The sequence below is a fragment of the Sceloporus occidentalis genome, unplaced genomic scaffold, assembly GCF_023333645.1.
Source record: "Sceloporus occidentalis isolate IW3139 unplaced genomic scaffold, rSceOcc1.0.p SCAF_7, whole genome shotgun sequence".
In the NCBI taxonomy this organism is placed as follows: domain Eukaryota; kingdom Metazoa; phylum Chordata; class Lepidosauria; order Squamata; family Phrynosomatidae; genus Sceloporus; species Sceloporus occidentalis.
In genome coordinates, this window is record NW_028316987.1 from 1,803,843 (window position 1) to 1,831,774 (window position 27,932).

General features: G+C 42.8%; 1 protein-coding gene across 1 annotated transcript; it reads right to left on the minus strand.

Annotated features, from left to right (window-relative positions):
• Positions 1-1,361: 1,361 nt before the first annotated feature.
• Positions 1,362-24,298, minus strand: LOC149309001 (ADP-ribosylation factor-like protein 5C). The gene is made up of 6 exons (XM_089531618.1): positions 24,253-24,298; positions 17,087-17,147; positions 14,421-14,568; positions 9,893-9,976; positions 5,982-6,133; positions 1,362-4,679 (listed from the first exon to the last, which is right to left on the minus strand). Exons 1-6 carry the CDS (start codon positions 24,296-24,298, stop codon positions 4,631-4,633), a joined length of 540 nt encoding a protein of 179 aa, XP_089387744.1. The 3' UTR covers positions 1,362-4,630.
• Positions 24,299-27,932: the final 3,634 nt, after the last annotated feature.

Below are 27,932 nucleotides of genomic sequence, written 5' to 3' on the forward strand. Positions count from 1 at the left end.
TCTGGTTCCCAGCCTGCTCACATCAAGTTCGAAAACTTCCTCCATTTCATATGGATAGCCATCGACCCTGGCCTTAGGTAACATCTTCCTTCCTGCCTTTGTCCCTCAATGACCATTGCTAAAGCTGAGTGCTGAAAAGCCGCAACGGCGGCAAACAGAGCACACTTTTTCAGGAGCAAAAAGGAGCGGCATTTTGCCACTTCTTTTTGCACTGGAAAAAAGCCAGATAAGGGCCGTGGCGTGTGGTTGCCGTGGCCACAATCCGGCCCCCAAAGGGGCGATGTCATGCCGCCCCTTTGGAAGAGTCTGTTTCAACCTAAGTCTACAAAAGCTTATACTGCAGCTTCTTCTGCACAGTCTCAAAGGTGCTACAAGATCCCTTTGCATACTATTTCAGATTAACATGGCTGAACCCCTGAATTCTTTAATAGCTGATTAAAGATAAGAGATTTTCCCCTTCCTGCAGAGTTTTCTAAAAAGCCTCCATTCATAGAAGTGGAGGTTTTAAAAAGCCTAACTGCATTCTCTGTGTGTGCACTGAGGGATGATGTTTTGCTTAAGAAGAAAGGCTGAACCTATTTTACCAATGCTGTGATACCCCCCAGGAAAAATTCACCTGTCTTACTGCAATGGAAGGTTTCTTAAAAACTCAGTGACACGTATATATTTTTTTAATTTTAAAATTTAATTGTAGCATAGGGCGATTTTTGGGGGAGGAGGAAGGGATCATTCCTCCCTTTTTGGGAATGATGCCTTGAAAAGGTGATTGATCAAAAGGGAGGCTTTTTAAAAGCCCGGACACCGGGGGAAAGGTCAGATTGGGAGAGAGTAAGAATGGAGTTGTACAATCATATCAGGCCACATACAATCAAAAGGGTGGCCCTGTCCACTGCCGGCATGCAGCCTCCCATACGCTTTCTTCTATGTAAACACAAAATAAAATGAACTCAAGACTATAGCCCCAATACTTGGGCTAAAGTTAACAATAAGCAAATTTTGTTTTCAGGAACATACAGAATTAAAGGTCAAGGCATAAGTATGTAAAACATAAACAATAAAAACAACACATTCACTAATAGAAATATTTTAATTAAAAAAATCCAAACAGACCATTGTTTGGAAATATATATATATATTTAAAAACTCACAATAAGAGAACATGTAAGGGATGAGAAAACTTATTTTCTGTTGAAACGCAGTAGAGCCTTCTAAATTATGAACCGTATAGTCCATTAACTTCCATAAAAGTATAGTGCAGCTAAGCAAGGTGGGGATTGGTCTTTGTGTTGGAGTAATCAGGATTCCCTTCACATTACCCAGTTATGAATCCACTTTAAGTGTCATGGCTGCATCCTATGAAATCCTGCGATTTGTAGTCTGGTGTAGGGGTAAGCAAAACACAGCCCATGGGCCAATACAAGCCCTCAAAACATTTTTGTGGCATCCCATGGTTTCCCAAGTGGTTAAAAAATCATTTTGAAAAAATGCCTGCTAGGCTCCCCCGGGCCATTTTGGTCCAGGAGAAGCCTCTTTTAAAAAATAGGGAGCCGGAAGTCACTTCCCTTTAGCAAAAAAGAAAAATAAGCCAGCTTCCCTGCACCTAAAATGGCCTGGTTGAGCAAAAACACATACCTTCAAACTGTCCTGATTTGGCAGGGATAGTCCTGATTAATCCTCTGTCATCCCACTTTTTCATATGCTTTTCAACTGTCCCAGTTTCTGTCCTCCTCTCACTTTCTCCTTTTGTCCTCAGCTTACTTCAGCTGCTGCAAATGAAATTCAATGAGCAAAAGTAGTTTGCACTCAATTAATTCAATGAAGAGAGAAGAGGGGGCAAAATCTTGCTTTCCTCTGTAAGCACTGAAGATATGAAAACATGGCAAAAAATTATCCCTATACCTCTCAGTGTTTGGGGCATTCAGAAGCCAAAACAAATTAACATGTGATTTTATGCAGTGGAGGTGCAGCCCTCTGTGGTCTCCAGCAGAAGTCAATGCAGCCTCCTAGCCTCCTGCAGTTTCACTAGAGCTCTCTGGCAGAAATGGTCAGTATCCCTCCAGAAACTGTAGATCCCAAAGATGTATTGCACACGATGGAATCATGGCAGTTAAAGTGGAATCGCAGTGGTATAACATGCCAATCAACATTTCACAGATGAAAAAGAGGATATATATAGTCAAACAGCATCAGATTGTAGTTAAGGCAGCAAAATTATTGAAGAACAACTCACAAGTTAGGAGATTCTGCAGCAGTTTGAGTGTGCCTGACCCTACCAGAGTGTGCAAAACTCCACTCCCTCCTCTCCTCTTCCCATGCTGAACTGCGTGCAAACTACTTTGACATCAATTTGCAGCAACTGACATAAGCTGAGGACATAGCGGGTGGAGGAGAGAAACTGGGACATTTTAAAAGCAGCTGGAAAAGTGGGATGACAGAGGAGTAACCGGGACTTCTCTGCCAAATTGGGGCAGTTGGAGGGTATGATATAAATGTGTAGAATGAAAGGACACACTGGGTGGCATCCTGTTGTTAGTTCCCTCTAGAATAGACATATTAAGTGATGGCAGGTCAACAGATAGATAAAATAACATAGATCCAATGGGTTTACTGTAGTCAGGACTAGCAATAGGATTTAGGTCTACATCTCTTCCCATGCCTTAGGAAAGTGTCAAATGGTGAGGCACTTGAACTGACAACACCACTTCAGATCTCCAGTTTAAACAGAAAGCCCAGCATTTCAGGAACTATGTTAGCATCTTCCTGGTTGTGTATTCATTTTCAGCTGACAAGGAGGTGTTTTGTTTTTTTAATTTTTTCCAAGAGGGATGCCACTTTCAAAAGCTTCCCCATTTGTAATCCAAAGTGGTTGAGTCTATCCTACTATTTCATTCTACTACACACATTAACCACAGAGCCATACAAAGAAGACATTAATTGTGTGAATACACAAGGCACATTGAGGATATATAATTTTGACAGTGCATAGCTGAATGTATAAAATTGTTGATATTGACATGTTACATTATTTTAGATCCAGATGGTAATATTTATAATAGCAATGGACAACCTCTAAGCTTTCCGATGATGTTGGACTGCACTCCCCGTTGGCCAAGGATAGCCACTGATAATGGTTGATGAGTATTGTAGTTCAGCGAAGGGGTACATGCTGCCTATCCCCAATTTACAGTCACATTTCAGCTGTTATTACCTCTACAAAAGTCTGAACAAATTTTGAAGAACTCTGCCTCTCTTGACAAGGAGGGGAGATTAGAATACAATGAATATTGGACTATGACTCTGGAGACCAGGGTTCGAATCCCAGCTCAGCCATGGCAAACCATTGGGTGAACTTGGACAAGTCACACTCTCTCAGACTCACAGGATGGGAATGGCAACCCCCCTGTGAAGAAACTTGCCAAGAAAACCCTGTGATAGGCCTTATGACTTGGAGGCACACAACAACAGCAAGGAGCTCATCACATGGACAAAAAACCTGACTGCACGTCATAATAATAACAGGATGCAGCCAGGTTGCAGGTGGAAATTATCGCACGTAATTCGCCGCCGATTTTGTTGGGCAAGTACAGCCTGGCTGCATCCCAGGCGCGCTTCAGAGACTTATTTTCAAAGCCGGGATGCAGCCAGGGTGCACTTGCCTGGCGGAACTGGTGGCGAATTACATGCAATTATTCTCGCCTGCATCCGGCAACCCGGCTGCATCCCAGTGGGGTGCAGTCAGGTTTTTTGTTCATGAGATAAGCTCCCAATAAACGTTCCCCCTTACATGGTGATTCTGATGCTGTTGTGCAACAAAAAAGCTATTGACAGAGTCCTTGTCCAAGACCTGCTCAGACACGTTAAAAGGAATTCTTTATTTTTAAAAAAACCCCTAAAATGCACCCAGCTGCTGAGATTACTCTTCCCAGGTTTTAAAAAGTAAGATACTGTTAAAAAAGGCGGAACTCTACCCAAAAAAGGGACTGAAAGGGGGAAGCACCAATGGGTAAATCAGCAGCATCTTGATTATTCTGTTGCATATGATCCACAAAGACATGAGAATAATCCTTGAAGAATAAGGGGAATCAGAGAACAGAGGTCTCCTCCTAGACTTACTCTTGCGCTTCCAATTAGCTCAGCTTATGGCCAGAGACCATCAGAAAAAGTCAAGGTGAGCTTTTGTTGATCCCACGTTTGCTGATCCCACATGATAAGGCAAAGATTTCTGGAGTGAAAAGAAGGCTGAAAACACGGCTTGTCTTTTCTGTTCCACAGTTTTTCAGAACTGTCTTTATGTTCATGAGGCTGACATTTTAAAGCATGTCAGGAAAGGGTCAGGGAGAAAGATGTTCAGTGTGTCACCTGTCTGTAATGGTATGAAGTATGTTCCTCTTCTCTGTGTGGCAAGACCTGATACAACTGGAATCTTCCATTCCTTTTCTGTACAGGCACATTTCATCATCACCTTCTATAATATTCAGTATACTTTAATAGTATATAAAATTAAGTTATATTGGCTTTGAAAAACTAGAAAAAGCCAAAAAATGTCCAATAAGTCCTGAGAGTGTTGCAAAGTAGAAATAAATATGCACAAGGTTCCTCTCCGCCTTCTCTCCAAGAGCTTTGGCTAATGTCACTTGCCTGCAACTCGAGAAATCATCCATTCTAAGCCAGCTGGAAGGCTGCAGGAAAGAGAGAGGAAGAGATAGCAGAGTGCTGGGGAACTCAAGAACTCACAGATCTAGTGGTTTACTCAAATTGCCTCTTCTGTCCTCTAAGGGAGAGAACCCACCCCAAGTCCCCTGATGCTTGGCATCTAAGTTTTAGTACAGTAATTATAGGTAATTTTAAAAAAATCAATGGCACAGTGAATTGGGGACACTTTAGTTAATTGGTTCACTCATAGAAAATTGCAAACCCTTGAATTGTTTCAGGTCCTGCTGATCAAAACCCATTAGAAACTCAGCACGGACCTACATAGCTGTTTTATAGAGCTGGAGCACTGGTTCATCTATCCTGGTATTATTTTACTCTAGCTGGCAGCAAATGTGCAACAGAGAGCACTGAACACTTAACTCAATGGGGAGGGCAAGCTTCAAGTAATTTTAACCCCACATGTCCAACCCAGGCCATATATCCTCGCAAAGTTTGATTTTCCCTACATTTATTTTTCTGGCTTAGAAAAATATACAAGAAATGTGTACGTGCATAAATTGAACAAATCATTGCTCCTTGCTTTTGGGAGCTGTGGGGAGTAGTAATTGTTCTTTTCTGACTGATTTTTTTTGTCCTGGCAGGCGTGGGAGTCCCTCAAACAGGTGGAGAGCTGCATGTCTGCCATGTGATTACCAATCTTTATTTAACTGGAAATGCCAGGAACTGAATTTGGGACTCTCTACATGCAAAACATGAGCTCCATTCTTCTCCATGCAAGGTACTTGGGTTTTTATCTTAGAACAGAGGTGGGCTATTGGGAAGGATAGGAGGTTGCATTAGTGTCCCAGGAATACTGAAGGGGCACATGTCCTACCACAACCCCTGCTTTTAAAAAATCTGCCCCAAATGTCCCCCTGGAGGGCCTGACAGGCATTTTCACCATGTTTTAGCAGCCCTAGAGCCATTTTAAGCCCAGAGGCTGTCTTTTTTTTTTAACAAAAGGAAATGAGCAGAAGTCACTTTCTATTTCAGAAACAAGCCTCTCCTGGCACAGAAGTCCAAACACATGGCAAAAATGCCCCCATCCCCTCAGAGAGCATTTTGCAATTTAGAAATATTAGCCCCTGGGGGCAACAAAAATAGACCTAGTGGCAGAGATCTAGGGAGGCTATCTTAGAACAATCGTGATGCCTCACCAGTTTGTCATTTCCAGTTTTGAGCCTGAGATTTTTTTCATCTCTGTTCATTGTGGTAAGAGGTTCCATATGTGAAGGACTCCAGTTATCTTCCCGCCTTACTGGAAGATCTATGTATGCAATACTACTCACCCCTCTCCTGTAAGAGCACAACATCCTTGAATATGCCATGGATGGTCTTTGATGGAGCTCAAGGTGAGGAACTTTGAGATCTCAGAGGTAGACATGGAATTTTTGATGTCCTGCTTGTTAGCAAATATCAGCACAGCTGCATTACGAAGATCCTGCGGACAGAAGGAGAGGGTGCATTTATTTATTTTTGCCGCCCAGTCTCTACTGGCTCCCAAACTGGACTGAAACAGGAGTGACTCACAAATTCCATACTTCAGAGGTTATATCCCAATACAGGAATCACACAGTAAAATAATAACTACACTGCCAAATTAATATTTGGACTGTAACATACCTGTTGCCTGTAGCACATTTATCAAAACAACTTCCGATGAAGCCCAGTTAACCTTGCTCAACATCTTGTTATGGTGGGGGAGGAGGAGAAAAGCTTATTCTCTCCCCCACTTCTCCAAATAGTGGCCTTAATTCTGTCTTCCTTCAGATAATGGTCGGGGAACTTGTGACTGGACTTTTTCCCACTATTCCCAGCCACCATAGGTAAGGGGTGATGGGAGTCACAGTCCAACAACACCTGGACAGCCACATGTTCTCTTCATCCTTGGTCCTACACACAAAGATACACACACACTAGAGATTATCACATTGGCAAAAGAGACAGGAGCATAGTGGTATGCTCCCATCAATATCAAGCGATAACACAGAAATTATGAAACGTCATGTGACGTCACGATTATCCCATGAATAAAGAAGAATTCTAGTGCCTTTTTTTATTCACAGAAAATCCCGGTGAATAAAAAATGCACTAGAATTCCTCTTTATTCATGGGATAAATGTGACGTCGTGTGATAATCTCCACATTATCGCGCAATATTGATGGGTGCATACCACTATGATCCTGTCTTTTTTGCTGATGTGATAATCTCCACTGACAAAAGGGATACTTTTTTCAATTTTTGTAAATATTTAATAAAACTTTATGCCCATAGATTTGGGTTATTAGTTCAAAGCAATATGTGAAATTCAGCCCCTTCCAATTTTGAAACTTTCCATGCTTTTCCATTCAGTTCCTGCAAATATCACTTGGAGCCAGGGATGCTTGTAACATTTCCCCTTGATTCCTGGCTGCCTTCCTCAAATGTATGCTGACACTTCCTCCCAGGTCTATACCTGCTTAGCCTACTGTCTCTTGCATCCCTCTAGACCCCCTTTTGAATTGAGTTTCCTAACTATCAGGCCAGAATTAGTTAGTCCTCCTGCTACCAGCCAGCAGCATTACACACGCTTCCTTCTATCTATTTTGGCATCTTTTGTGATGCAGTCTATGGCCAAAACATTCTTCAATTAGGCCTGATCTATAGATGCAGTAGGATGAAATGGTAGAATAATCAATCACAAGACTGACTAGAGAGAAAGATCCTCTGGCATAGGAAGCAAAGTTGTGGGGCCTTCTTAGTGGTTGCTTTGTGAAACTTCCTTCCAAAAAAAGGCTAGGCTGCCCCTCTCTCCCTTGTCCCTCTGCCAACAGGCACATTTCATTGTATTATTGCAGGCTCTTTGGGTTGTTCTCACTTAAGATTTGAAACGATTTAAAATACAACGTTTTTAATAAAATCGATTCAAAATAACACTGTTCTTATCCCGCTATCCGAATCGCTTTGTTCATCGTTCCCATCTGGTTATTTAAATCGAAGTTTTTACCTGCAAGCGTTCCTACTTGGCATGAAATCGGTGTTTAAATAAAGCGATTCTTCTCCTCCATACCTTATTTGGAGCTGTCAATCAATAGTACGTCAGAATGACGTAACGTTAATCCGGAATATTTGGAAGCGATTTATCTTTTGGCATCGTTTCCATTTCATTGACTGTTTGTGAATTTAGCGAATTTATGAAAGCGAATTTAGGAAACCCAAGCTCTTTCCAGAGGAACTATGGGATAGGTTTTGCATGACAGCATCCCCTCTTCATGTCTCCCAAGACAGCCAGGGAGAATCCCTTCAGAGAGCACAGAGATCAATGAAGGAGGCTGCTGGAAAAGCAGGGAGGGAGCACTCTTCCCAAAGATTCTCTTTCCAGGGCTGGAGGAGAAGGCAGATTCCATTTGAGAAATGGAGGGAGAAAGGCTCTATCCCCCCCCCCCCCATTGATCAGAGCCCTTCCTTGCCTGGGCGAGATCAGATGCCTCCTCGCGAGGAGCCTTCCCTTCCCTGCCTGGGCGAGATCAGATGCCTCCTCGCGAGGAGCCTTCCCTTCCCTGCCTGGGCGAGATCAGATGCCTCCTCGCGAGGAGCCTTCCCTTCCCTGCCTGGGCGAGATCAGATGCCTCCTCGCGAGGAGCCTTCCCTTCCCTGCCTGGGCGAGATCAGAGCCCAAGCGGGCAGGGAATGCCTCTTCGAGAGGAGCCTTCCCTTCCTGCCTCTCCTCCGTTAGAAATGGGCTCTCCCCACACAGAGGGGAGGTTGCAAAAATAAAAATAATCCTTATCTCTTATTGAAAGACCACAGCGGACAAAGGGGTGAGGGAAGCAAAAATGGCACAGAGATCAATGGGAGCACAGAGATCAATCGGAGAGGCTTCTGGCAAAGCAAAGCTCTTTCCAGAGGAACTATGGGATAGGTTTTGGAGGGCAGCATCCTGTCTCCCAAGACAGCCAGGGAGAATCCCTTCAGAGAGCACAGAGATCAATGAAGGAGGCTGCTGGAAAAGCAGGGAGGGAGCACCCTTCCCAAAGATTCTCTTTTCAGGGTTGGAGGAGAAGGCAGATTCCATTTGAGAGAGAAAGGCTCTATCCCCCCCCCCCCCCATTGATTAGAGCCCTTCCCTGCCTGGGTGAGATCAGATGTCTCCTCGCAAACAGCCATCCCTTCCCTGCCTCTCCTCCGTTAGAAATGGGCTCTCCCCACACAGAGGGGAGGTTGCAATCCACCAGGGGAAGCCTTGTTCCTTTGGCAGATGCAGGCGCTTGAGCAGCCGGGACTTCAGGTGTTTAAAGCGCTGAAGAGATTAAGCGCCTGTAAACCATTAAAATAAAAAATAAAAATAATCCTTATCTCTTATTGAAAGACCACAGCGGACAAAGGGGTGAGGGAAGCAAAAATGGCGACAGCCAGACGGATGAGGACAGAAAGGGCAACTCCCCCAAGGACAGCCCCATCGTACTCCGCTCCTCCCATTAATCTAACGCGATTTCAAAGGCTGTCGTTCCTATTTAAATGCTCCGGTTCCTAAATCGAATCAATGGAAAAATGTAGGTCGGACCCTAGTGTTTTTTTAACACGCGTTAAATGAGGAAAACTCGATTCAAAATTTTATTCCGCTCTACAATTCGATTTGTAGTGGGGACGATTGCGGGTTGCTCTAGAACCGTTCTAGGTTTAAATCGGATCCTAATAGGAACGCCACTCCTTGGATTCGATTCAGAACGCGGGGTTTCACCTAGTGAGAACAACCCCCTTGACAACTGACTGGCTGCCTTGCAAGAAGCTCCCAAAGAGTGGGCATCACATTTTTTATTGGTGTACTTTGGAATTATTTGTATCTTGAATATTATAATTTGTGTAACTGCATTTTAACATTATATCATTTAATGTTTTTATCTGCACCTTTTTGACTCTCAGTTCTGGGAGAAACACAGGACACAAGATAAATAAGTAAACAAACAAACAAACAGCTAAGCTGTCTTTCTGCTTGCAGAAAGATTTTACAATAAGGTAACATTTTTAAAAACGACAACCCAGTCTACCACCTCAGGACTTTTGTGTTTCCTGTTACCACCTGTACACTAGGTGCGAGAAAGCAACTGTCAGGTAACTGTCTCATCAAGCACTACAGGCTCACAATAATATAAAATCTCAGCATGGTACCCATGTTATCCCATAAAGCATCTCTTTGTATTCTGTGGCAAGCAGACTCACCTCATGAGCTAGCATCTTGTACAGCTCCTCTTTTGTCACTGTCAACCGTTCGCGGTCTGTGCTGTCGATCACAAGAATAACAAACTAAAGGAAGGAAGAAAGCATCAAATCTATGAGTTATCTAAACAACACAATCCACATCTAAGAAAAGGAGATGGAAACATCATTCCCTTTGCATACCAACAGCCGCCTCAATTCTCCAAAGTTTCAATCCATATGTAACTGAAACAATAATGTTCAAGTTCAAGCAGAAAGTATCAGCAAAGTTTAGGGGAAACACAGGGTTTGCGGAAGTATAAAAGCATGGTGTTGGACCAGGATTTGGGAGACCCAGGTTCACATTCCTATTAAGACATGGAAATCACTAAGTGACCATGGGCTGGTTACATCATATCTCTCTCTGTCTTCCTCTGTCTGACCTATCACACAGAGTTGTTCTGAGAATAAAGTGATGAGGAGAGCCTCTTTTGCCACCCCGAGTTTAGTGGAAGAATAGCAGGATATAAATGTGGTAAGCAAAAAATAAATTTAAGGAGTAATCCTTAAAACAGGCTCATGAGGACTAAGTGCACTCAGAAAATGTTGACTGACTGGGTTGGATCATTTGTGTATAGAATGGATTGGCTGAAATTCTGGACAGAATTTCATATTGTAACACTGTATGGCAGCTCCTACTCTAAAATCTAAAATACACTATATTGGCACTATAGTACTACACCTATCACTCAACCTTCATATACACTGTCAACCATTTCCTAAGGTTGGAATGTACCTAGTTCATGATGCAGACAGTCCGCATGTCTTGAATCCAGAACCACACCTTGAAATAGAAAATCAGCATAGCAAGCTCATTTTTATCACTGCTGTTCATGTTTTCTAGTTGTAGGGAGGTTTTTGCTTAGTTTAGTCTTGACATTGCAGGGCATTAAATACCAGAATACACCATCTGCAGCTCATAGTGAAAGAAGTGAGAATCAGGGCCTTCCGAATTTAGTTTATAGTCAGACTACAGCTTCCATCATCCCTTATCACTGACTGTGCTGGCTAGGCTGAAGAGTGTCCAGCAAAATCAGGAGGGCCACATATTCCCCATGTTCTCCCAACATGACCTAGTTCACAGAGTTGTTGTAATGATAAAGTAGAGAGAAGGCATAGTACTGGCCCGTACCTCTGATTTCAAGGGTGCAACTGCAATGATGGCAAAAATGGTGGTCAGCTGGAAGCAGCTCTACAGTGAAGGAGACCTACTGTCCCTGGATGTAGCTGTGGCAAAAAATAACTATTTGTATGTAAATACATAATGAGATATTTTGAAGATAGAATCCAAGACTAAATGCAAAATTAATTTATGTTTCATATACACCTTATGCACATAGCCTGAACGTAATTGTATATAATATCTTTTTAAAAATTGTGCATAAAATAAAGTTAGTGTGTGTTGAAGGTGGGAAAGAAAGTAAAACTGGGCCAGTATGCACTAAGCCCACTCTAATAATTTCATACCCAGAAGGAGTCCCAAATCCATTGCCTTGCCAATTTACAGAGTTTGGAAAAAGCTACTTTTGGATGATGATTGTATCTTATATCCCACCTTTCTCCCAATATAGGGACTACAACTCCCAGAAAAGCTTTCTACTGCCTCTTATACAGGTTGAGTCTTCCTTATTCAGAATTCCGAAATCCAAAATACTCCGAAAACCAAAACATTTTTCATGGGTGGCTGAGATAGTGACACCTCTGCTTTCTGATGGCTCAATGTACACTAACTTTGTTTCATGCACAAAATTATTTAAATTATTATATACAATTACTTTCAGACTATGTATATAATACGCATATGAAGCATAAATGAATTTTGTGTTTCGCTTTGGATCCCATCTCTAAGACATCTAATTATGCACTTATATGCTTAGCTTCTCTAAATCTGGCTCATGGCCAGCAATAGCCAGGGCTGCCCAAGACATTTTACTGCCTGAGGCCAAGGCATCCTCTGCCAAATTCTACTGGTTGGAGTGGCAAGTAAATTTTACTTTAACATGGACAACAGGATAAACTCTACCACGACACATGAGGGTGGAAAGATAGTTTAGGGGGTGTAAGACAGACTGAAGGATATGACTGCCACTGGTGCCTCTCAATATCTGCTGGCTGAGGCAGTTGCTTCACTCTACCTAATGAAAGGGCTGACCTCAGCAGCATCAGTGTAAAATTAAACAAAATACAATGAAAGCTGTTTAATTTAAACAGTCACAATGTGGCCATTTCCATATACAAGGGTTGTCGGGGTGGAGCAGAGCAGACAAGCTTGTGAAGTTCTCTAGATTTCTTCCATAAGCAATACATAATCCATGTGGAATTTTTAAAAGGGGGCTCCAAATTCAAGACGAGATGAAGTTCAGACAGAGTTTTGTTTTGTCGACTTGTTCTTTGGGCAAAAGCTGAGAAACCCAGAGAAGGAGGTGGGGGTGGGAGTGAAGAAAGAGAGAGAGAGAAAAGAAGGGGAAAAACACATTCCATATTGAGAAATGTCAAGAATGTGATCCGGGCAGAAAAAAGAACTTGTCTCAACTTGGCTTTGTTCTGGCAAAGTAGAAAGAGAGCCATGACACAGACAGGCCTCAACTCTCAAGTCTAGAGAACAGATAGATACTTTAATCTTATTCTCAACAAATTGGGACAAAAAGCTAACAGAGGAGAGCTAAGCCAGAGTGCAGAAAAATTACCTTTTTGAACCTCCCCAATTCCCAGAATCCTCCAGTCCATTAGCTGGGTGCTTCTGGAAGTTGCAGTCCAAAAAAGGTAACTTGTTCAAACTGCATCTGATGAAGTAGATCAAGCCTATGGAGGTTTATGCTACAATTTGTTTCACTGAGGTCCAAAACATACTGCAGAAACAATCCACTTCAAGACTACTTTAACTGCCCTGGCTCAGTGCTAGGGAATCCTGGGAATTGTAGTTTATTGTGGCACCAATGCTCTCTGACAGAGAAGGCTAAATGTCTCACAAAACTACAGTTCCCACAATTCCCTAGCATTGATCCAGGGCAGTTAAAGCAGTCTCAAAACTGGATTATTTCTGCAGTGTGTTTTGGACCACAGTCTCAAATGTGCCACAAGATCACTTTGTTCAAGCAGAGTGCCTGACTTAGCTGGGCTACATAATATGACATGGAGTTATATTATTTTCTTTTGTGACAATTCTCAACACCATTGTAGGCACCTGGGGAGCTGCCTTTCCCAGCTACTGGTTGATCTTTATACTGTGTCTTACTGAATACAGTGGCTCTCCTGGGCTTTTCCTCAGCCCTCATCTCACATGCCAGGGGTTAAACCTGGAACCTTTTGTATGTAAAGCATGTACTTAGTCAATGAGCTACATACCATTACCAAACCACTGGTTGGGCATTGGCCACTATCAAAAATCTCTGTGTGTGTGTGCTGTATGCCTTCAAATAAGTTCTGATTTATGGCAACCCTATGATGGGCTTTTCTTGTCCATATTTGTTCATGAATAGCTGGGCTGGAGCATAGTACATCTGAGTGCAAATTAATGTGATTTGAATGCTGCTCCAATAACAAAAATAGATTGCACACAACTGTCACAAATACTTAGCACTGATATAATATTTTTAAGCTTTCAGAGTGCTTGAGCTGGATCCAGACCATAGATAACCTTTAGTTTCATTGAAACCAACAGATCAACTTAGCCATGACTAACTTAAGACTTATTGGGTTCAATAGGACTAATCCAGGGTTGAGCAACATCAGTGAATCCAAAGCCCAGTTTTATTTCCTGGGACTCTCCAGAGGCTCCAATTTTGGAAGTAACCAATTTTGAAAAATACATTTTTTTTACTTCCTTCTAGTTACTTGGACAAATCATTTGGGGAAGTCACACACTCTCGCCCTCCAAGGAAAACAATGGCAAATCCCCTCTGAATAAATAACAGCAATGTTACTGGAACCCACCCATACCGGAGTTTGGAGGTAACTGCTATAATTAACAATGCTATCTATAACACTTTACTTTGGGAATGGGAAATAAAGATATGGTAACATAAGCTGAGACACTGTACATAACTACAGTGATGGAGCTCTGTCTTCATAGCTATGTCTGATGAGCCACTCCCCAAACCTAGCTTTTCAGCCAGACAGCACTGCAAAAAAGGGTTTCTGAGTTACTGCAGATTATGGCACTGGTAAATGAAATCTGCAGCACTCTTACTCACAGGATGTGCTGAGAAAGGGCTTTTGAGGTCACATCCACTTGTGAGATCATAGTTTCAACTTACAAGCTTGTAACTACTAACAGGACACCAGCCATAACTTTTAAAATAATAATGACATGATCAGTAGGATCTCTACCTTTTTAGTGTTAACAAAATTCCCAATACAATGATTTTGGGGGCCATTTTGTGTTTCTAAGTTATTTGTAACAGTAATATACTTATAACGCATCGCTAATGCAGCACTCTTCCATTACTGAGTAATGGTTTCTTTTAAATGACATGTTCTGAAGCAAGCTCACCTCAGTGTTGGAATAGTAGGTGTTCCAGGTAGATCGCAGGGTTTCCTGTCCACCAATGTCCCACATCAGGAAGTGTGTCTTGCGCAATACAATTTCTTCCACATTGCTGCCAATTGTAGGTGATGTGTGGACAACCTCATTCATAAGGCTGGTGGAAAAACAGAGCAGTGAGTGGCTATGCAACCCACAATCATTCGTGGTTCCTCCCACATAAAAATAAGGGGAATTAAGAACTACACAGGCTTCGTCTGCATCCCTAAGCTCCAATCAGAAGTATTTTGGGAACACTGGAAATTTTATGGCAGTGAGCCCCTGGATTCTGGGGAAGCTGAACAGCATTAAGCAAGGAGCAGTCAGATATACTGTAGGCATGACATCTGCTGTTCACTGGTGTCAGCCTAACCTGGTGTTCTCCAGATGTTTTGAACTACAAGTCCCATGTCTGGGAATTATTTTTATAACATCTTTTAGCAAACATACAAACACCAGATATACTAAGGAAGATGTATTTTTGTTTTGTTTTATTATATCCTGCTTTTCTCCCAATACAGGGACTCAAAGCAGCGAACAATGTACACTACATACACCTATTTAATAGGGGTGCCGTGCATCAAGTTTTCCATCAGGTCAGGGATATATACTAATGACGTTTAAACACTTGTATGCCTCATTGATTTTAATGGAGAGATGCATGTTCATAATTTCAGTCTCCCAAACTGAAATCAATGGAATGTGGAAGCACTAATTCTGTATACAAAGAAAAACAACAGAAGCTACAACTGATGTGTTACAGTAAGCTATGTATTTGATAGGTTGTAATGAGCGAAAGAGTATAAGCAATGTATTAGATTAGATGGACATTTATCCTAATGCAGGAAGGCTCAATTTCATCTGTTCACAAGGGACCAAGGCATTAGTGGTGGAGACATCTCCTTCTCTACAGAAAATAAGTAGACCTTTGCAGTATGTATTTAGCTATCATTGTCATTAGGTGATTAAAAAAACAATCTCCTGGCAGATGGGTGTGGATTGTTTCCCAGTACTTACCCAGCATTTCCTTAATACTTGCTCATTCCCGCTATGTAATCGCTATTTATATTTACTTTTAATAACTAGTTACAACGAATTGTAGCTAACCGGTATCCTCGGCTCAAGATTGTTTAACTAGTAAGTGAAGACTTTCCACAATAGAATAGGGAGTAAGATGATTTTCAAAGAGTGCCCTTTACTGTCTGTGACATTTCTATGTCATTTTGAATGGTCTCCCAGCCCTCCTGAATCAATGTCAGATAGTTGGTGTCAGATGAGGTGAAGAGGGAAAAGAACAGTCAAAGATCACTTCCCTAGCCACTGCATTTGGGAGGCATGTTTGTCACCATGTTGGCTGACAAAGTCTCATCACCTTTGGCTAAATCAGGGATGGGCAACCGTGGGAGGCTAAGAGGTTGCATTAGACTCCCAGGATATGTTTGAGGGTGGCACCCTGCAAAAAACAGCACAATCTCCTGATCTGCAAAGATTCTGATAAGGCCACGCTCGCCATGAAGAGATCAGTGTAACCCAGTAGAAAAGGGCAGTGCTACAATAGTCACATATCCTATAGTACGGAGTACCGTATATACTTAACTATTACTTGACCTCATGTATAAGTCGAGGGCAGGTTTTGGGGCCAAAATCATGGATTTTGATATGATCGTGGATAAGTCGAGAGTAAAACTTAGGGGCATGTAACAAAGTCCTTAGGACTGGAGTGTGGCTTTGGCGTGGCTTCCGGCCTCTTAAGATCTGTGTGTCACTTAAACAGCATACCTCCAAAGTGGCTTGAAGCAGCTTTATTTTGGCCTGTCTGCATGTGCACTTTGCTTCAAAGGATGAAGCAAAGGAAAACAGTGCCAGAAAACTTACAAAACTCCATCAGGCATAATTGTTTGTGTTCATACTAAAGGCTTCATGGATGAGAGAATATAAAGGGGGTGTGGGTGCTTCCAGAACAGATGATACTCTTGCCTTTCACCAGGGGATATTTGCTTTTATAACAATGAAAGTACAGTACAGTACTTTTATTGACCTGTGGATAAGGCGACTCAGGTTTTCGGAGTCAATTTCTTGACTAACATTTCTAGACTTATACATGAGTATATACAGTATTTCCAGCCACACAACCATGTCCTTACCGCCAATCTGGATTTTCCTGGTGAATGCAGGGTAAAACACAGTTCTTTTTCCTCTTGATTTTTGGAGAAAAACCTAGCACTGCCTGTGAATTGGGACTCATAAGGCGGCACTTTGCTGGGTTAAGCCGTATGGCCTCAAAAGTATATTTATGCTGTTAAGGAGTTGATATCAGGGATCTTGGCTGCCCCCTTGGTTTTGTGGTTAAAGCTAAAATTCATCACTTTGGTAACAGAAATGTCTAAATTCAGCAGGTGTCAAAACATGAGAAATACTCAAAGCAAGCAAACTATCTTCAAACAGCTTCAAAACTTGGAATATTTCCTTTACTATTGTGCCACAGTTCAGCTGTGACACCTGAAATGCATTCTAATTTTAAGTGTCAACTTTGCTCAACCCCTGTCTCTACTAGAATCCTTGAATTTGAACAAACTCCATGGCAAGTTTCTTAAATGTAAACAGAAGTTCAAAGCAAAGAGGAAGGAGATACTCACAACTGGTAGAGGATGGTGGTTTTTCCAGCATTGTCCAAGCCAATAATTATCACTTTATGCTCTGGAGAGAGAGAAAATACAACAAGCATCCTGAGATGGCTATCATGCATATAAGACTTCTTTAGTTTGTTGATAAACTGAGTTGTTATTGCAGTCGTTGGTATAGCCAAGTCACTTCATACTCTGGACTTCACGGAAGCAGTGGATGATGGCTTCTATATTTCTGGAGCAGTAAATCTGTTCTGTGTTTCAGTACAGAATTTAAAAGAGCTATACTGAAGGCGCTAAACCTAGGCTTGCCATAACCCGGCTGCAACCGGGAACTTCCCGATTTTGGGGGCCCGGGGCCCCTCCCGGCACGGGTGCAGCCCCAAAACCGGGAGCCCCCCCGGTTGCAGCCTGGGTTGCTGCGCCCCTGGCAGGCCTCGCTGCCCTCCTCCTCCACCTCGGGGAGGCGGGGAGGAAGAAGAGGGCAGCGAGGCCTGCTTGGGGCGCAGGAGGCGAAGCTGGAGGCGGTGCCTCCCCACGCGCCCGCGCCACCCTCCTCCTCCGCCCCCTCTCCCCCAGGCCGCGCAGAGAAGGCGAAGGTGGAAGGAGGCAGCATCTCCTCCGCGCAGGGAGGAGGAGAGGAGGCAGGGGAAGGTGGCACGGGCGCGTGGGGAGGCGGGGGATTCCCCCGGGATTCCCCCCCCCAGAGGCCCTGGCTGGGGCTCCGCAATCGCGGAGTCCTCCCAGGCTTGGCTGGGGCTTGGAGGACGCTTCCTCCCAAGCCCCAGCTAGGCCCTGGATGGGGCTCCGCGATTGCAGAGTCCTCCAGGCTTGGCTGGGGCTTGGAGGACGCTTCCTCCCAAGCCCTAGCTAGGCCCTGGATGGGGCTCCGCGATCGCGGAGTCCTCCAAGGCCTCGCTGGGGCTTGGGAGACGCTGTCTCCCAGACCCCAGCGAGGCCTTGGACAAGGTTTAAAAATGTAGGACTTTTTTTTTTTAATTTCCTGGCCAGGAAACAACAACAACAACAACAACAACAACAACAACAACAACAACAACAGTCCTACATTTTTAAACCATGTCCTACATTTCTCCCGTTTTGGAGGTCCCCAGGGATGGCAACCCTAGCTAAACCCCATCACCCAAATAGTTTTTTTGAGTAACCAAAAACATAATTCTTTTAGTTACATTTCAACAGGAATGGGAACTCAGGTGCCCCCTCCAGATGTTGTTGGGCAAGTTTTATTTTCGTCTCGCTATCAATACAGCAAAGGCAACAGAACTGAGTTAGGAACGTAAGAAATGCCTGAAGTAAAAAAAGCACAGGCCTTATACCTTCTTTTCTTTCTTTCTTTCTTTCTTTCTCCTTTATGGAAAGTTTTTAATACTGGTTTCAAAGTTCTTGTGTGTGTGTGTGTGTGTGTACACACACACACACACACACTTCACCTCCACAAACCAGAAAAGGAGCAACCTCTCTCCTAATTTACATTCTGGCTTATGTGTGATGTTGGTATGAATTTTTTTTCCAGCAAAAGGCACAACAAGTTACAATGCATGTAAGACAAATAAAGATATTTGGGCAACTGTCTTGTATATTTTGTATTTAGTTGCGGTTTTGATTAATACATTCTGTCTAGGAATCTCTAGGTCCTCCAGTGCAATTCTGCCAGAAGTTGACCATTGACAGAATTGTGCTGGAGAACCACGAAGTTCCTTAAAAAACGATTTCTCTAGGCATTTCTAGGTCCTCCATCATTATTCTATGATCAACCTCTGGGAGATATTGACCACAGAGTTGCACTGGAGGACCTGGAGATTCCAAGAGAGATGTTCTCTCAGATAAAAAGAATAGGGTTTTTTGTATGTTTTTTCCATATTCACTGGGACCCTTCATTCCTAACGCCAGCAAATGTGGAGGGATTACTGTATGTACTTCAAAAATGGAGGTAGCTTGAGAAAAAACAAGTATTTTATTAACATAGTACTGTGTTGTGCTGATACTTAACAGTATACGATCAAGCTGTGGATAAGCAATTGATCGATTTTTACCATGAAAGATTTAAACACATCAGTGTCCTTTTTGGAATTAGACTTTTATAAAAACTTTTATAGTGTATCATGCCCACTGGCTGAAGCACTGAGGCTACCTTAAGATTTATTACATTTCTTTTAGTCTTATAAGGTGGAAAAACATGTACAAATAGAATTCTACTTCCCTTGCTCCACAACCCTACAGTCACTTTTGACCATGTTTGCAACTGAGTACACTGTAGAAAATGAGACACAAAACAAACAAGTGGTACTTGGTTGTGGCAAAAGTTAAAGGCCAAGAATGAATAACATATACTCTCTCTTTTCATTTCTCAGTCTCTCAAAAGTTGTTAAGTGGTTTAGCTTCATGCACAGTTTCAGGGAAAGCCTGTTTTAAACTGCACACCAGACTTCACGATTCCCCCTTTCTAAGGCCAGGATAAAAATTCCATATATGGTTAAGATCAGGTAATAAGAAGAAGTTGGGGAGGGGGCTGCAGCAAAGAATTCAGCTTTAAAAGGTCAGCTCCTTTTCTATGAAGGAAAAGTCTGGCAGCTTCATCAGATAAACATTACATTGCTTTGTAGAGAAGGAAGGAAGTGCTACTCCAAATGTAAAGAAAGGACACAATGGAAGAATTGGTTTTCTCCAGAGACATGTCTCAAGGCCAGGACCACATAATAACCTGCATAAATTGCAGTCACTGCAACTGCATCCACACTGCAGAAATAATCCTGTTTGAGACCCCTTGAACGGCTGCGGCTCAATGCTATGGAATTCTGGGAATGGTCATTTGTTGTGGCACCAGAGCTCTTTGACAAGGACAGTTAAAAGTCTCACAAAATTACAATTCCCAGATTTCCGTATCATTGAGCCATGGCAGTTAAAGTGGTGTCAAACTAGATTATTTTTGCAGTGCGGCTGCAGCCCTAGTTAATCACCATTCAAGTCCGGCCAACCAAGCTGTGGTTAACAAACAACTCTTCTCCCCAAATTCTGAACTCCTTCGTCCAGCCATGTGGAAGGGTTACTGTTTTGACCCAAGGCTCACTTTTGTCCATTGCTGCTTGTGTGCACCATGCTAAGCCATGTTTGAGCCTGACCTGTGAATGCAGCAGAAAAAAAGAAAATATCCCTTTGATTCATTTTTAAGCACACATGCTTAAGAGAGTGCATGCAGATTTGATCTAGATTTAAAAAACAAAAACAAAATATGTATGTGCTTCAGGGAACAAAGGTTTAATACTGTATTCGTCTTGCAGTTGTGTGCCTTCAAGTCACTAGCAGTTCATAAATACCTAATGCACACACTCATAAGTAGCTGCCTCATAAAAACGAACATGTGCATGCATGACACATTGGCCTCGAGCCAGAAAAACCATGGCAACAACAAAGGACTGTGCACATACCACTGAGACTCAATGTCAACAGTGCATAATGCAAAAACCTGGGATATATGGGGATTCCTATGGAGCAATATATAGCCAGTGTAGCATAGCGGTTTGAGCGCTGGATTACAACTTTGGAGACCAGGGTTCAATTCCCAGCTTGGCTATGAAACCCACTGGGTAACCTTGGGCAAGTTACATGCTCTCAGCCTCACGGAAGGCAATGGGAAGCCTCCTCTGAACAAATCCTGCCAAGAAAACCGAAGATAGGGTCGCTGTTAAGTCAGACTTGAAGGCAGACAGCAATAGCAGCAGTGGAGCAATATAAGTGAGTTTATACATACATTGTCTATTGCTCAAAGCAACTACTTCTCTCTCATCCAATGTAGTAGGCTTCTGCACCTCCAATGCAATATCCCAAATTTTAATGAATGGATCAACAGGACTGTGTTCAAACAATGTGCACACAAGCAAGCCTGATCAAGAACGTGGCTTTGTGAATGAAATACACCTGTGCATACATCCAGCTATAGGTGTATGTGCATGTGGGCCACTGCCTCTGTGTCAGAAAAGGATCCCCTCAAACACATGTACACAATGCTTAAAAAGTGAGTCTTTATTTCTTCAAACCCTCATCTAATATCTTTGGGGAAATGGCAGCTGTACTTACACTGCAGAAATAATCCAGCATGGCACCACTTTCACTGCCATGGCTCAATCCTATCGAATTCTGGGAATTGTAGTTTGTTGTGGCACCAGAGCTCTCTGAAAGAAAAAGCCAAAAGCCTCACAAAACTCTGTATCTCAGATTTCAATAGCACTGAGCCATGGCAGTTAAAGTGGTGTCAAACTGGATTATTTCTGCAGTGTGGATGCAGCCGTAAAAGACGCCAAGCAGAAGGAGTTCGTTTAAAGAAGACAAAAGGAGAGATCAACCTGAAAGACAGTGAGAACAAAAGGATGGAAAATATTCTCACCACCAAACATCTGCCTCAGCAAACAGAGGGCCAACAAAGATGACAAAGAGTTTCGTTGTAGTGCAATGCTCCCCTCTCCAAACTATGCGCTCTTTCACAATTGGAGTGATCAAAGGAGGAGATCATCAGGGTTGATTTTATCTTACACCCAACACTCTCAAGAGAAACTCATTTCTAGGGATTCACAGGTTCCCACCATCTTCTAAGATTTCCTTAACACTTAAAACCAACTATCAAGACAGCCTGGACTTTCCCTTTCTGCCCCTTGTTTTATTTGCCTTGTTGCTGTTGTGTGCCTTCAAGTCCTTTCCGACTTATGACCCTAAGGCAAACCCATCATGGATTTTTTTGCAAGATTTGTTCAGAGGTGGTTTGCTATTGCCTTCCCCTGAGAGAATGTGACTCACCCAAGGCCCTCTTTAACAAACTTTGTCACACCTGTTGCTGCATCCCACAACCATCCTACCATCACATCCACACAGAGAGATTGCCCTCAGCCTGAAACAACAGGTATTCCCCATCAGAGACAGACTTACGTGAACCTAGGACGACAATTTATATATTTATCTATATTGAAATATATTACATGGTTAAGGGGTGTTATGCGTGTGAGTGTGTGTGAGAAAAGGAACCATCCCTTGGTGAAAAGCAAGAGAACAATCTGTCCTGAGAGCAGTGACTTCCCTCTGTTCTCCCATCATTCCAGCTTTTAATATGAACACAAACAGTTATGCCTCCTGGGATTCTGTAAGTTCTTTGGCACTGTTTTCCTTTGCTTCATCCTTTACATCCTTTGTTACATAGCCCTAAATTTTACTCTCGACTTATCCTCGGGTCATATCAAAATCCATAATTTTTGCTCCAAAACCTTCCCTCGACTTATACAAGAGATCAACTTATAGTCAAGTATATATGGTACTTCCTTAACATAAACTTTATTAACAGAGGTAGAAATATATGTACAGTGAGCCCGTGCCATATGCAGGCTCCTTATAGGCGACGTTAGATATAATGGGGCTCAAGCATATGCATTTTTTGCTTTACACGGGGATCCCCCGCACAAAGCAAGGGCCCACTGTATATGCAGTTTGACCCCACTTTACTTGCCATGGCTCCATGCTATGGAATCCTGGGATTTGTAGCCTGTTGTGACACCAGAGCTTTCTAACAGAGAAGGCTAGATGTCTCACAAAAACTGCAAGTCCCAGACATCGGTAGCATGGAGCGGTGGCAGGTAAAGTGGTGTCAAACTGCATTAATTCTGCAGTGCAGAAGTAGCCTTTGAGTATGTCCAGGTCAGGAGAAGCAATGGAGTTTATCACACGGGAGGAATTTCTCTTAATTTCAAATGAAAAGAAAGTGGGGCCAGAATGCATTCACGTGAATTTACTTGAATTTGAATTGCATTCGAACTGGCTTCCCATTGCCCAAAAATAGCTTGCCGTTGCCCGAAATTGTGTGTGGTAGTCTATCACGCAATAACGTTAAACCCCATGACTGCGTTCGGATTGCCATTGGATTATACTTCCAATTTCCCTTGTCTGATAACGTGCATTTTCTCTCCAACTCCATACCCGCCGTCCAAGCTGCACCACTTGGCAGGGTGTCAGTTCTCACACACGGCACACAACACAACAATGACACTCGACACTCAGTGAACGGCCACACAAAAGCCATCCTTCCACGCCAGCCAAGGATCGCAGTGTGCTAGAAAGGCCAGAGCCCTGTTCTCTCTTCTCCCTCCCCATCTGCCCCAAATTTCACCCAGACCCACAAGGCAGGAATGGAGGAAAGACAACAAAAAACAACAAGAGAAAGAAGAAGTTGGAAGGGGGGAGAGAGAAAAGGGAGGAGGGAACCCACTGAAGCAAAGGAAACTGACCAGTCCAAAGGGAATAAACGGAGGAACACGGGCAAAAGAAATGAGGGGAAAGGATGAAAGAAGAAAAGAAGGAGTGTAAATGGTGAGAGTTGTGTGGGTGAATCACCCAAAGGAATATTAAAAGGACAGAAGGAAAGAATAAAGGAGGGGTGCAAATGATGGAAGATGGGTGGATAAATCATTCAAAGGAATAGTAAAAGGATAGAAGGAAAGAATAAAGGGGTGCAAATGATGAAAGTTGGGTGGATGAAACATTCAAAGGAATATTAAAAGGATGGAAGAAAAAAGAGGTATACATGATGAGAACTAAGGGAGGATTGAGTCATTCATGGGAATATTAAAAGGATGGGAGGAAAGAAAAAATAAAGGGGTGTTAATGATGAGAACTAAGAGTGTGTGAGAACCATTCAAAGGGTGAAAAGAGAGAAAATAATAAAACGATTGAGGTGAAAAAGAGGGAGAAAATACAAGCAAAAAGGATAAAGCAGCCCTGGAAGACAGGAAGGAGAGAAAGGATTGAAGAAAGACAAGAAAATAACAAAAAGATTAGGATTAAAAAAAAAGAGGGAGAAAATACTAGCAAAAGGGTGAAAGAAGACAGGAAGAAGAGAAGGGAATCAAAGGAGGACGAGAGAAGAAGAAGAAGAAGAAGAAGGTAGATGAAGAAGGAGAAAAATAATAAAAAGACTGAAGTGGAAGAAAAGAGGGAGAGAAAAAAATCTGGAGATGGAAACAAAACAGTGGAAGGAGGGAAGAAGAGAAAGGAGGGAGGGAGGGAGGGAGGGAGGGAGGGAAGAAGAGAAAGAAAGGAAGGAGGGAATGGGAAAATGGGCAAAGGAGAGGGAAGAAGGGGCAAGGGAGGGAACGTGTAACCCAAAGGGCCCCAAGGGCTCCTACCGCGGCTTCCGAAGACGCTCAGGAGCTTAGCCAAGAGCTGCCCCATTACGAGCCCCGCAGCCTCCCAAGGAAACAAGGAGCGCCCACGCCTATTTATAACCTCTGCTGGTGACGTAGCAAGGAGGGGGCGGTCCCTGCGATTAAGCCCCGCCCCTTAGAGGGGAAATTTATTCTGCAGACCCAGAACTTGGATCCCTGGACCAGGGCTGGGAAGGGCTACTCTCTGGTCTTTGCCTCCACATTTCAGAGACAGTCCTGTTTCTGGCCCTACTTTAACTGCCATGGCTCAGTGCTGTGGAATCCTGGGAATGGTAGTTTATTGTGTCACCAGAGCAAAGCTCATTGCTATGGAGTCCTGGGGATCTGCACTGCAGAAATAATCCAGTTTGACACCACTTTAATTGCTCTGGCTCAATGCTAGGGAATCCTGGGATTTGTAGTTTTGTGAGACATTTAGCCTTCTCTGTCAGAGAGCTCTGGTGCCACAAGAAACTACAAATCCCAGAATTCCATAGCATTGAGCCTCACTACATACTTATATATGGTGCCTCTGTATTCTAGTTGTGGAGAAAACCCGAGCAAGATGGTGTCATTGCACTCACATCCTGCTTTGGGTTTCCTATATAGGCATACAATGAGGACTATATATATATATATATATATGAGCAACAACAACACTTGTGTGCCTGGGATCAGGTCTTGTAACAAACCCAGATGCCTGCTCTCTCTCTCTCTCTGTTGTCACTCAAGCAACACTATAAATCTGTCAGTCTTCAAGGTGCCAATGGGTTCTTTTTTGGCTTTTCCCACAATAGACTAATACAGCGGCCGTTTGGAAAGTTGCCACAATGACATATGTGTTTACATCTCCAAGGGCAAGATGGAGACGTCTGTATGGAAAACACAACAGCTTACATGAGAGTTTATCACACGGGAGGAATGTCTCTTAATTTCGAATGAAAAGAAAGGGGCCAGAATGCATTCACATGAATTCGCTAGTTCAGCTAATTTACATGAATGTAAATTGCGTTCGAACTGACTTCCCATTGCCCCAAAATAGCTTGCCATTGCCCGAAATTGCGTGTGATCACTTCTCATGCAGTAACATGAAACCCTATGATTGTGTTCGGCTATGTATATACATTTGTCCCTCCATATTCGCTAGGGTTAGGGGCACAAGACCCCAGTGAATATGGAAAAACTGCAAATAGCAAAAACACTATGCCTTTACCTGATAGGACACCTCTCTAGGAATCTCTAGTCCTCCACTGCAACTCTGGGGTCAACGTCCGACAGACACTGACCATAAAACTGCGCTGAAGGAGCTACAAATGCCTAACAGAGTAGTATTCTGTCTAGGAATCTCTAGGTCTTTCAGTGCAACTTTTAGTTCACCATAGAGTTGCACTGGAGGGCCTAGATGTTCAAATCCGTGAATAATAAAATCCACAAATATCAAAGCCGCAAATATAGATGGATGAGTGTAGTTTTGTTAATTGTTTCAATGTATTTTAGCATGTTACCTGTTTCCATATGCACTGTTTTTAAGAGCTTTGGTCTTTTGATTGCATTTTATTCCTTTAGTGAGTGATGCTTTCACATTGAACTAGTTTAATGCTATTTTAATCTGCACTTTTGTATGTTTTTAATTGTACTGTTTTAATTTGTAAGTCACTTTGTATCCCAATTCTGGGGGGAAAGCAGGATATAATAATAATAATAATAATAATAATAATAATAAGAAGAAGAAGAAGAAGAAGAAGAAGAATATTTTCACAGGGTTTTCTTAGGGAAGGAATATTGAGAGGCGTTTTGCTAGTTCCTTCCTCTGAAATAGTGGCATGGGACAGACCGCCCGAAAAGGGCAGCATCCCGGTGGCCTAATTTCCTCCATAGGGAAGTCACAGCCGCCAAACCGCGCGGCTTCCCTATAGAGAAAAAATAATCCCCAAAACCTGGGTTCTTTTTGAGCCGCTGGGGCAGCGTAACAAGTGCGGCAGTGGTGCACTCATTACGTAAGTGGCGCACAGCAATGTGCAGATGCTGGGCAGCACTTACGTAACAATGGTGGTGCCCGTGTACACAGGGCGCCGCCATTGTTATGCCACTCGCATGTACTAGGGTTAGGGACCCTGCGGTTGCCATGCGGTCCCTAACCCTAGAATCAGGGCTGGTATGCTGCTTGTTGGCGGTATATACCGCTCCATAGCGTACAGCACCTGGCATTCATTGGTGGTTTCCCATCCAAGTACTAACCAGGGCTGACCTGCTTAGCTGTAAAGATCAGACAGGAACTGGTGTCTTCCAAGTATTTAAGTGCTCCCTATTTTGTGGTTTAATAATTGTATGACATGGGGTTGATAATTAAATGAAAGGTATAGTAAGCAAATAAGGAGAGCCAGCATGGTTTGAGTTTTGGACAAGGGCTGCAGGAGAGAATGATTTGGAGATCATGATATGAATACCTGCTCAGCCCCAGAAACCCACTGGGTGATCTTGGGCAAGTCACACACTCTCAGCCTCGGAGGATGGCAATGGCATATGTCCTCTGCATAGAACTAGCCAAGAAGATATGAGAGGGTTGCTGTAAGCCGAGTCAATTTGAAGGCATATGGCAATAACAGATATGCAAATAATATTATATAAACAATATGGCATAGTGGTTAGAGTATTGGTCTATGTCTCTTGAGACCAGGTTTCGATTCCAGCTTGGCATGAAACCCACTGAATGACTTAGGGCAAGTCATACACTCTCAGCATCAGAGGATGGCAATGGCAAACCTCCTTGGAACATAACATTGCCAAGAACACCCCATGATATTTCAGTTAGGCCTTAGGGTTGCCACAAGTCAGAAAAGACTTGAAAGCACACAACAACACTATACTTAACAGCTCAGTTCTGTGTATGTTTAATCAAAAATAAAATGAGAGGAGTAGAAATGGTGTATTTAAAGGGTTTTATTCTCAAATGATTAGACAGACTTGTAGCTTCTGTTGGTCCAGCACAAGAAATAAAATCTGCCTCTTTATTATTTGGGATCAAGACAGCAGCAGCTGCCTCTTTGCAGAATGATAAATCAATTATGTGATTTTTAAAAAACCCTAGAAATCTGAAAGAAGATGACAGTGCAGAAAATTTTGTTGAAGCTCTAAATGTTGGTTTGTTTTCTTCCTGTCCTTTGCAGAACAAAACTGCACAATATGGTCTTTGCAGCCGACTTATTCTTACAAGACAGGAAGCGGGTAGGTATTTCCTCTTTCTTGATGATGTGATCGCTTCTGTTTCTCTGTCTGTGGAAAATACAGACTCTGTAAACAAAATTGTACTTAAAAACACAACCACCTCTTGGTAGAGGCTTACAATATATGCGAAATGGGCTCTGTTCTAAAATCAATGTCCTAGAAATTGTAGAAATGGAACATCAAGCCTGTGGTTATGAAGTAACTTCCTCAAAGCTTCTGAGCATAAGCAGAATGCCTTGCATTTCATTGGGGGGCATAAAGGTGGAGAGAAAAAATTGATTATAATATTGTTGTCAAATGCCCCTCCCTAAGGGAATTGAGATAGGAAAATAATGTATTTTCTCTCTAGAGGTACACTCAAAACAGAAAGCAGGAACAAGCTGGAAAAGAAAAACGAAAACCAATCTTCAGATAGATGCTTGGAAAAACTGAATTAA

Coding starts and splice junctions, on each gene's coding strand:
- LOC149309001 (XM_089531618.1), bottom strand. CDS start 24,298: ATGGGGCAGCTCTTGGCTAAGCTCCTGAGCGTCTTCGGAAGCCGCG. Junction 14,569..17,086: donor ACCACCATCCTCTACCAGTT/GTGAGTATCTCC, acceptor TTTTTCCACCAG/CCTTATGAATGAGGTTGTCC. Junction 9,977..14,420: donor CCTACTATTCCAACACTGAG/GTGAGCTTGCTT, acceptor TCCTTCCTTTAG/TTTGTTATTCTTGTGATCGA.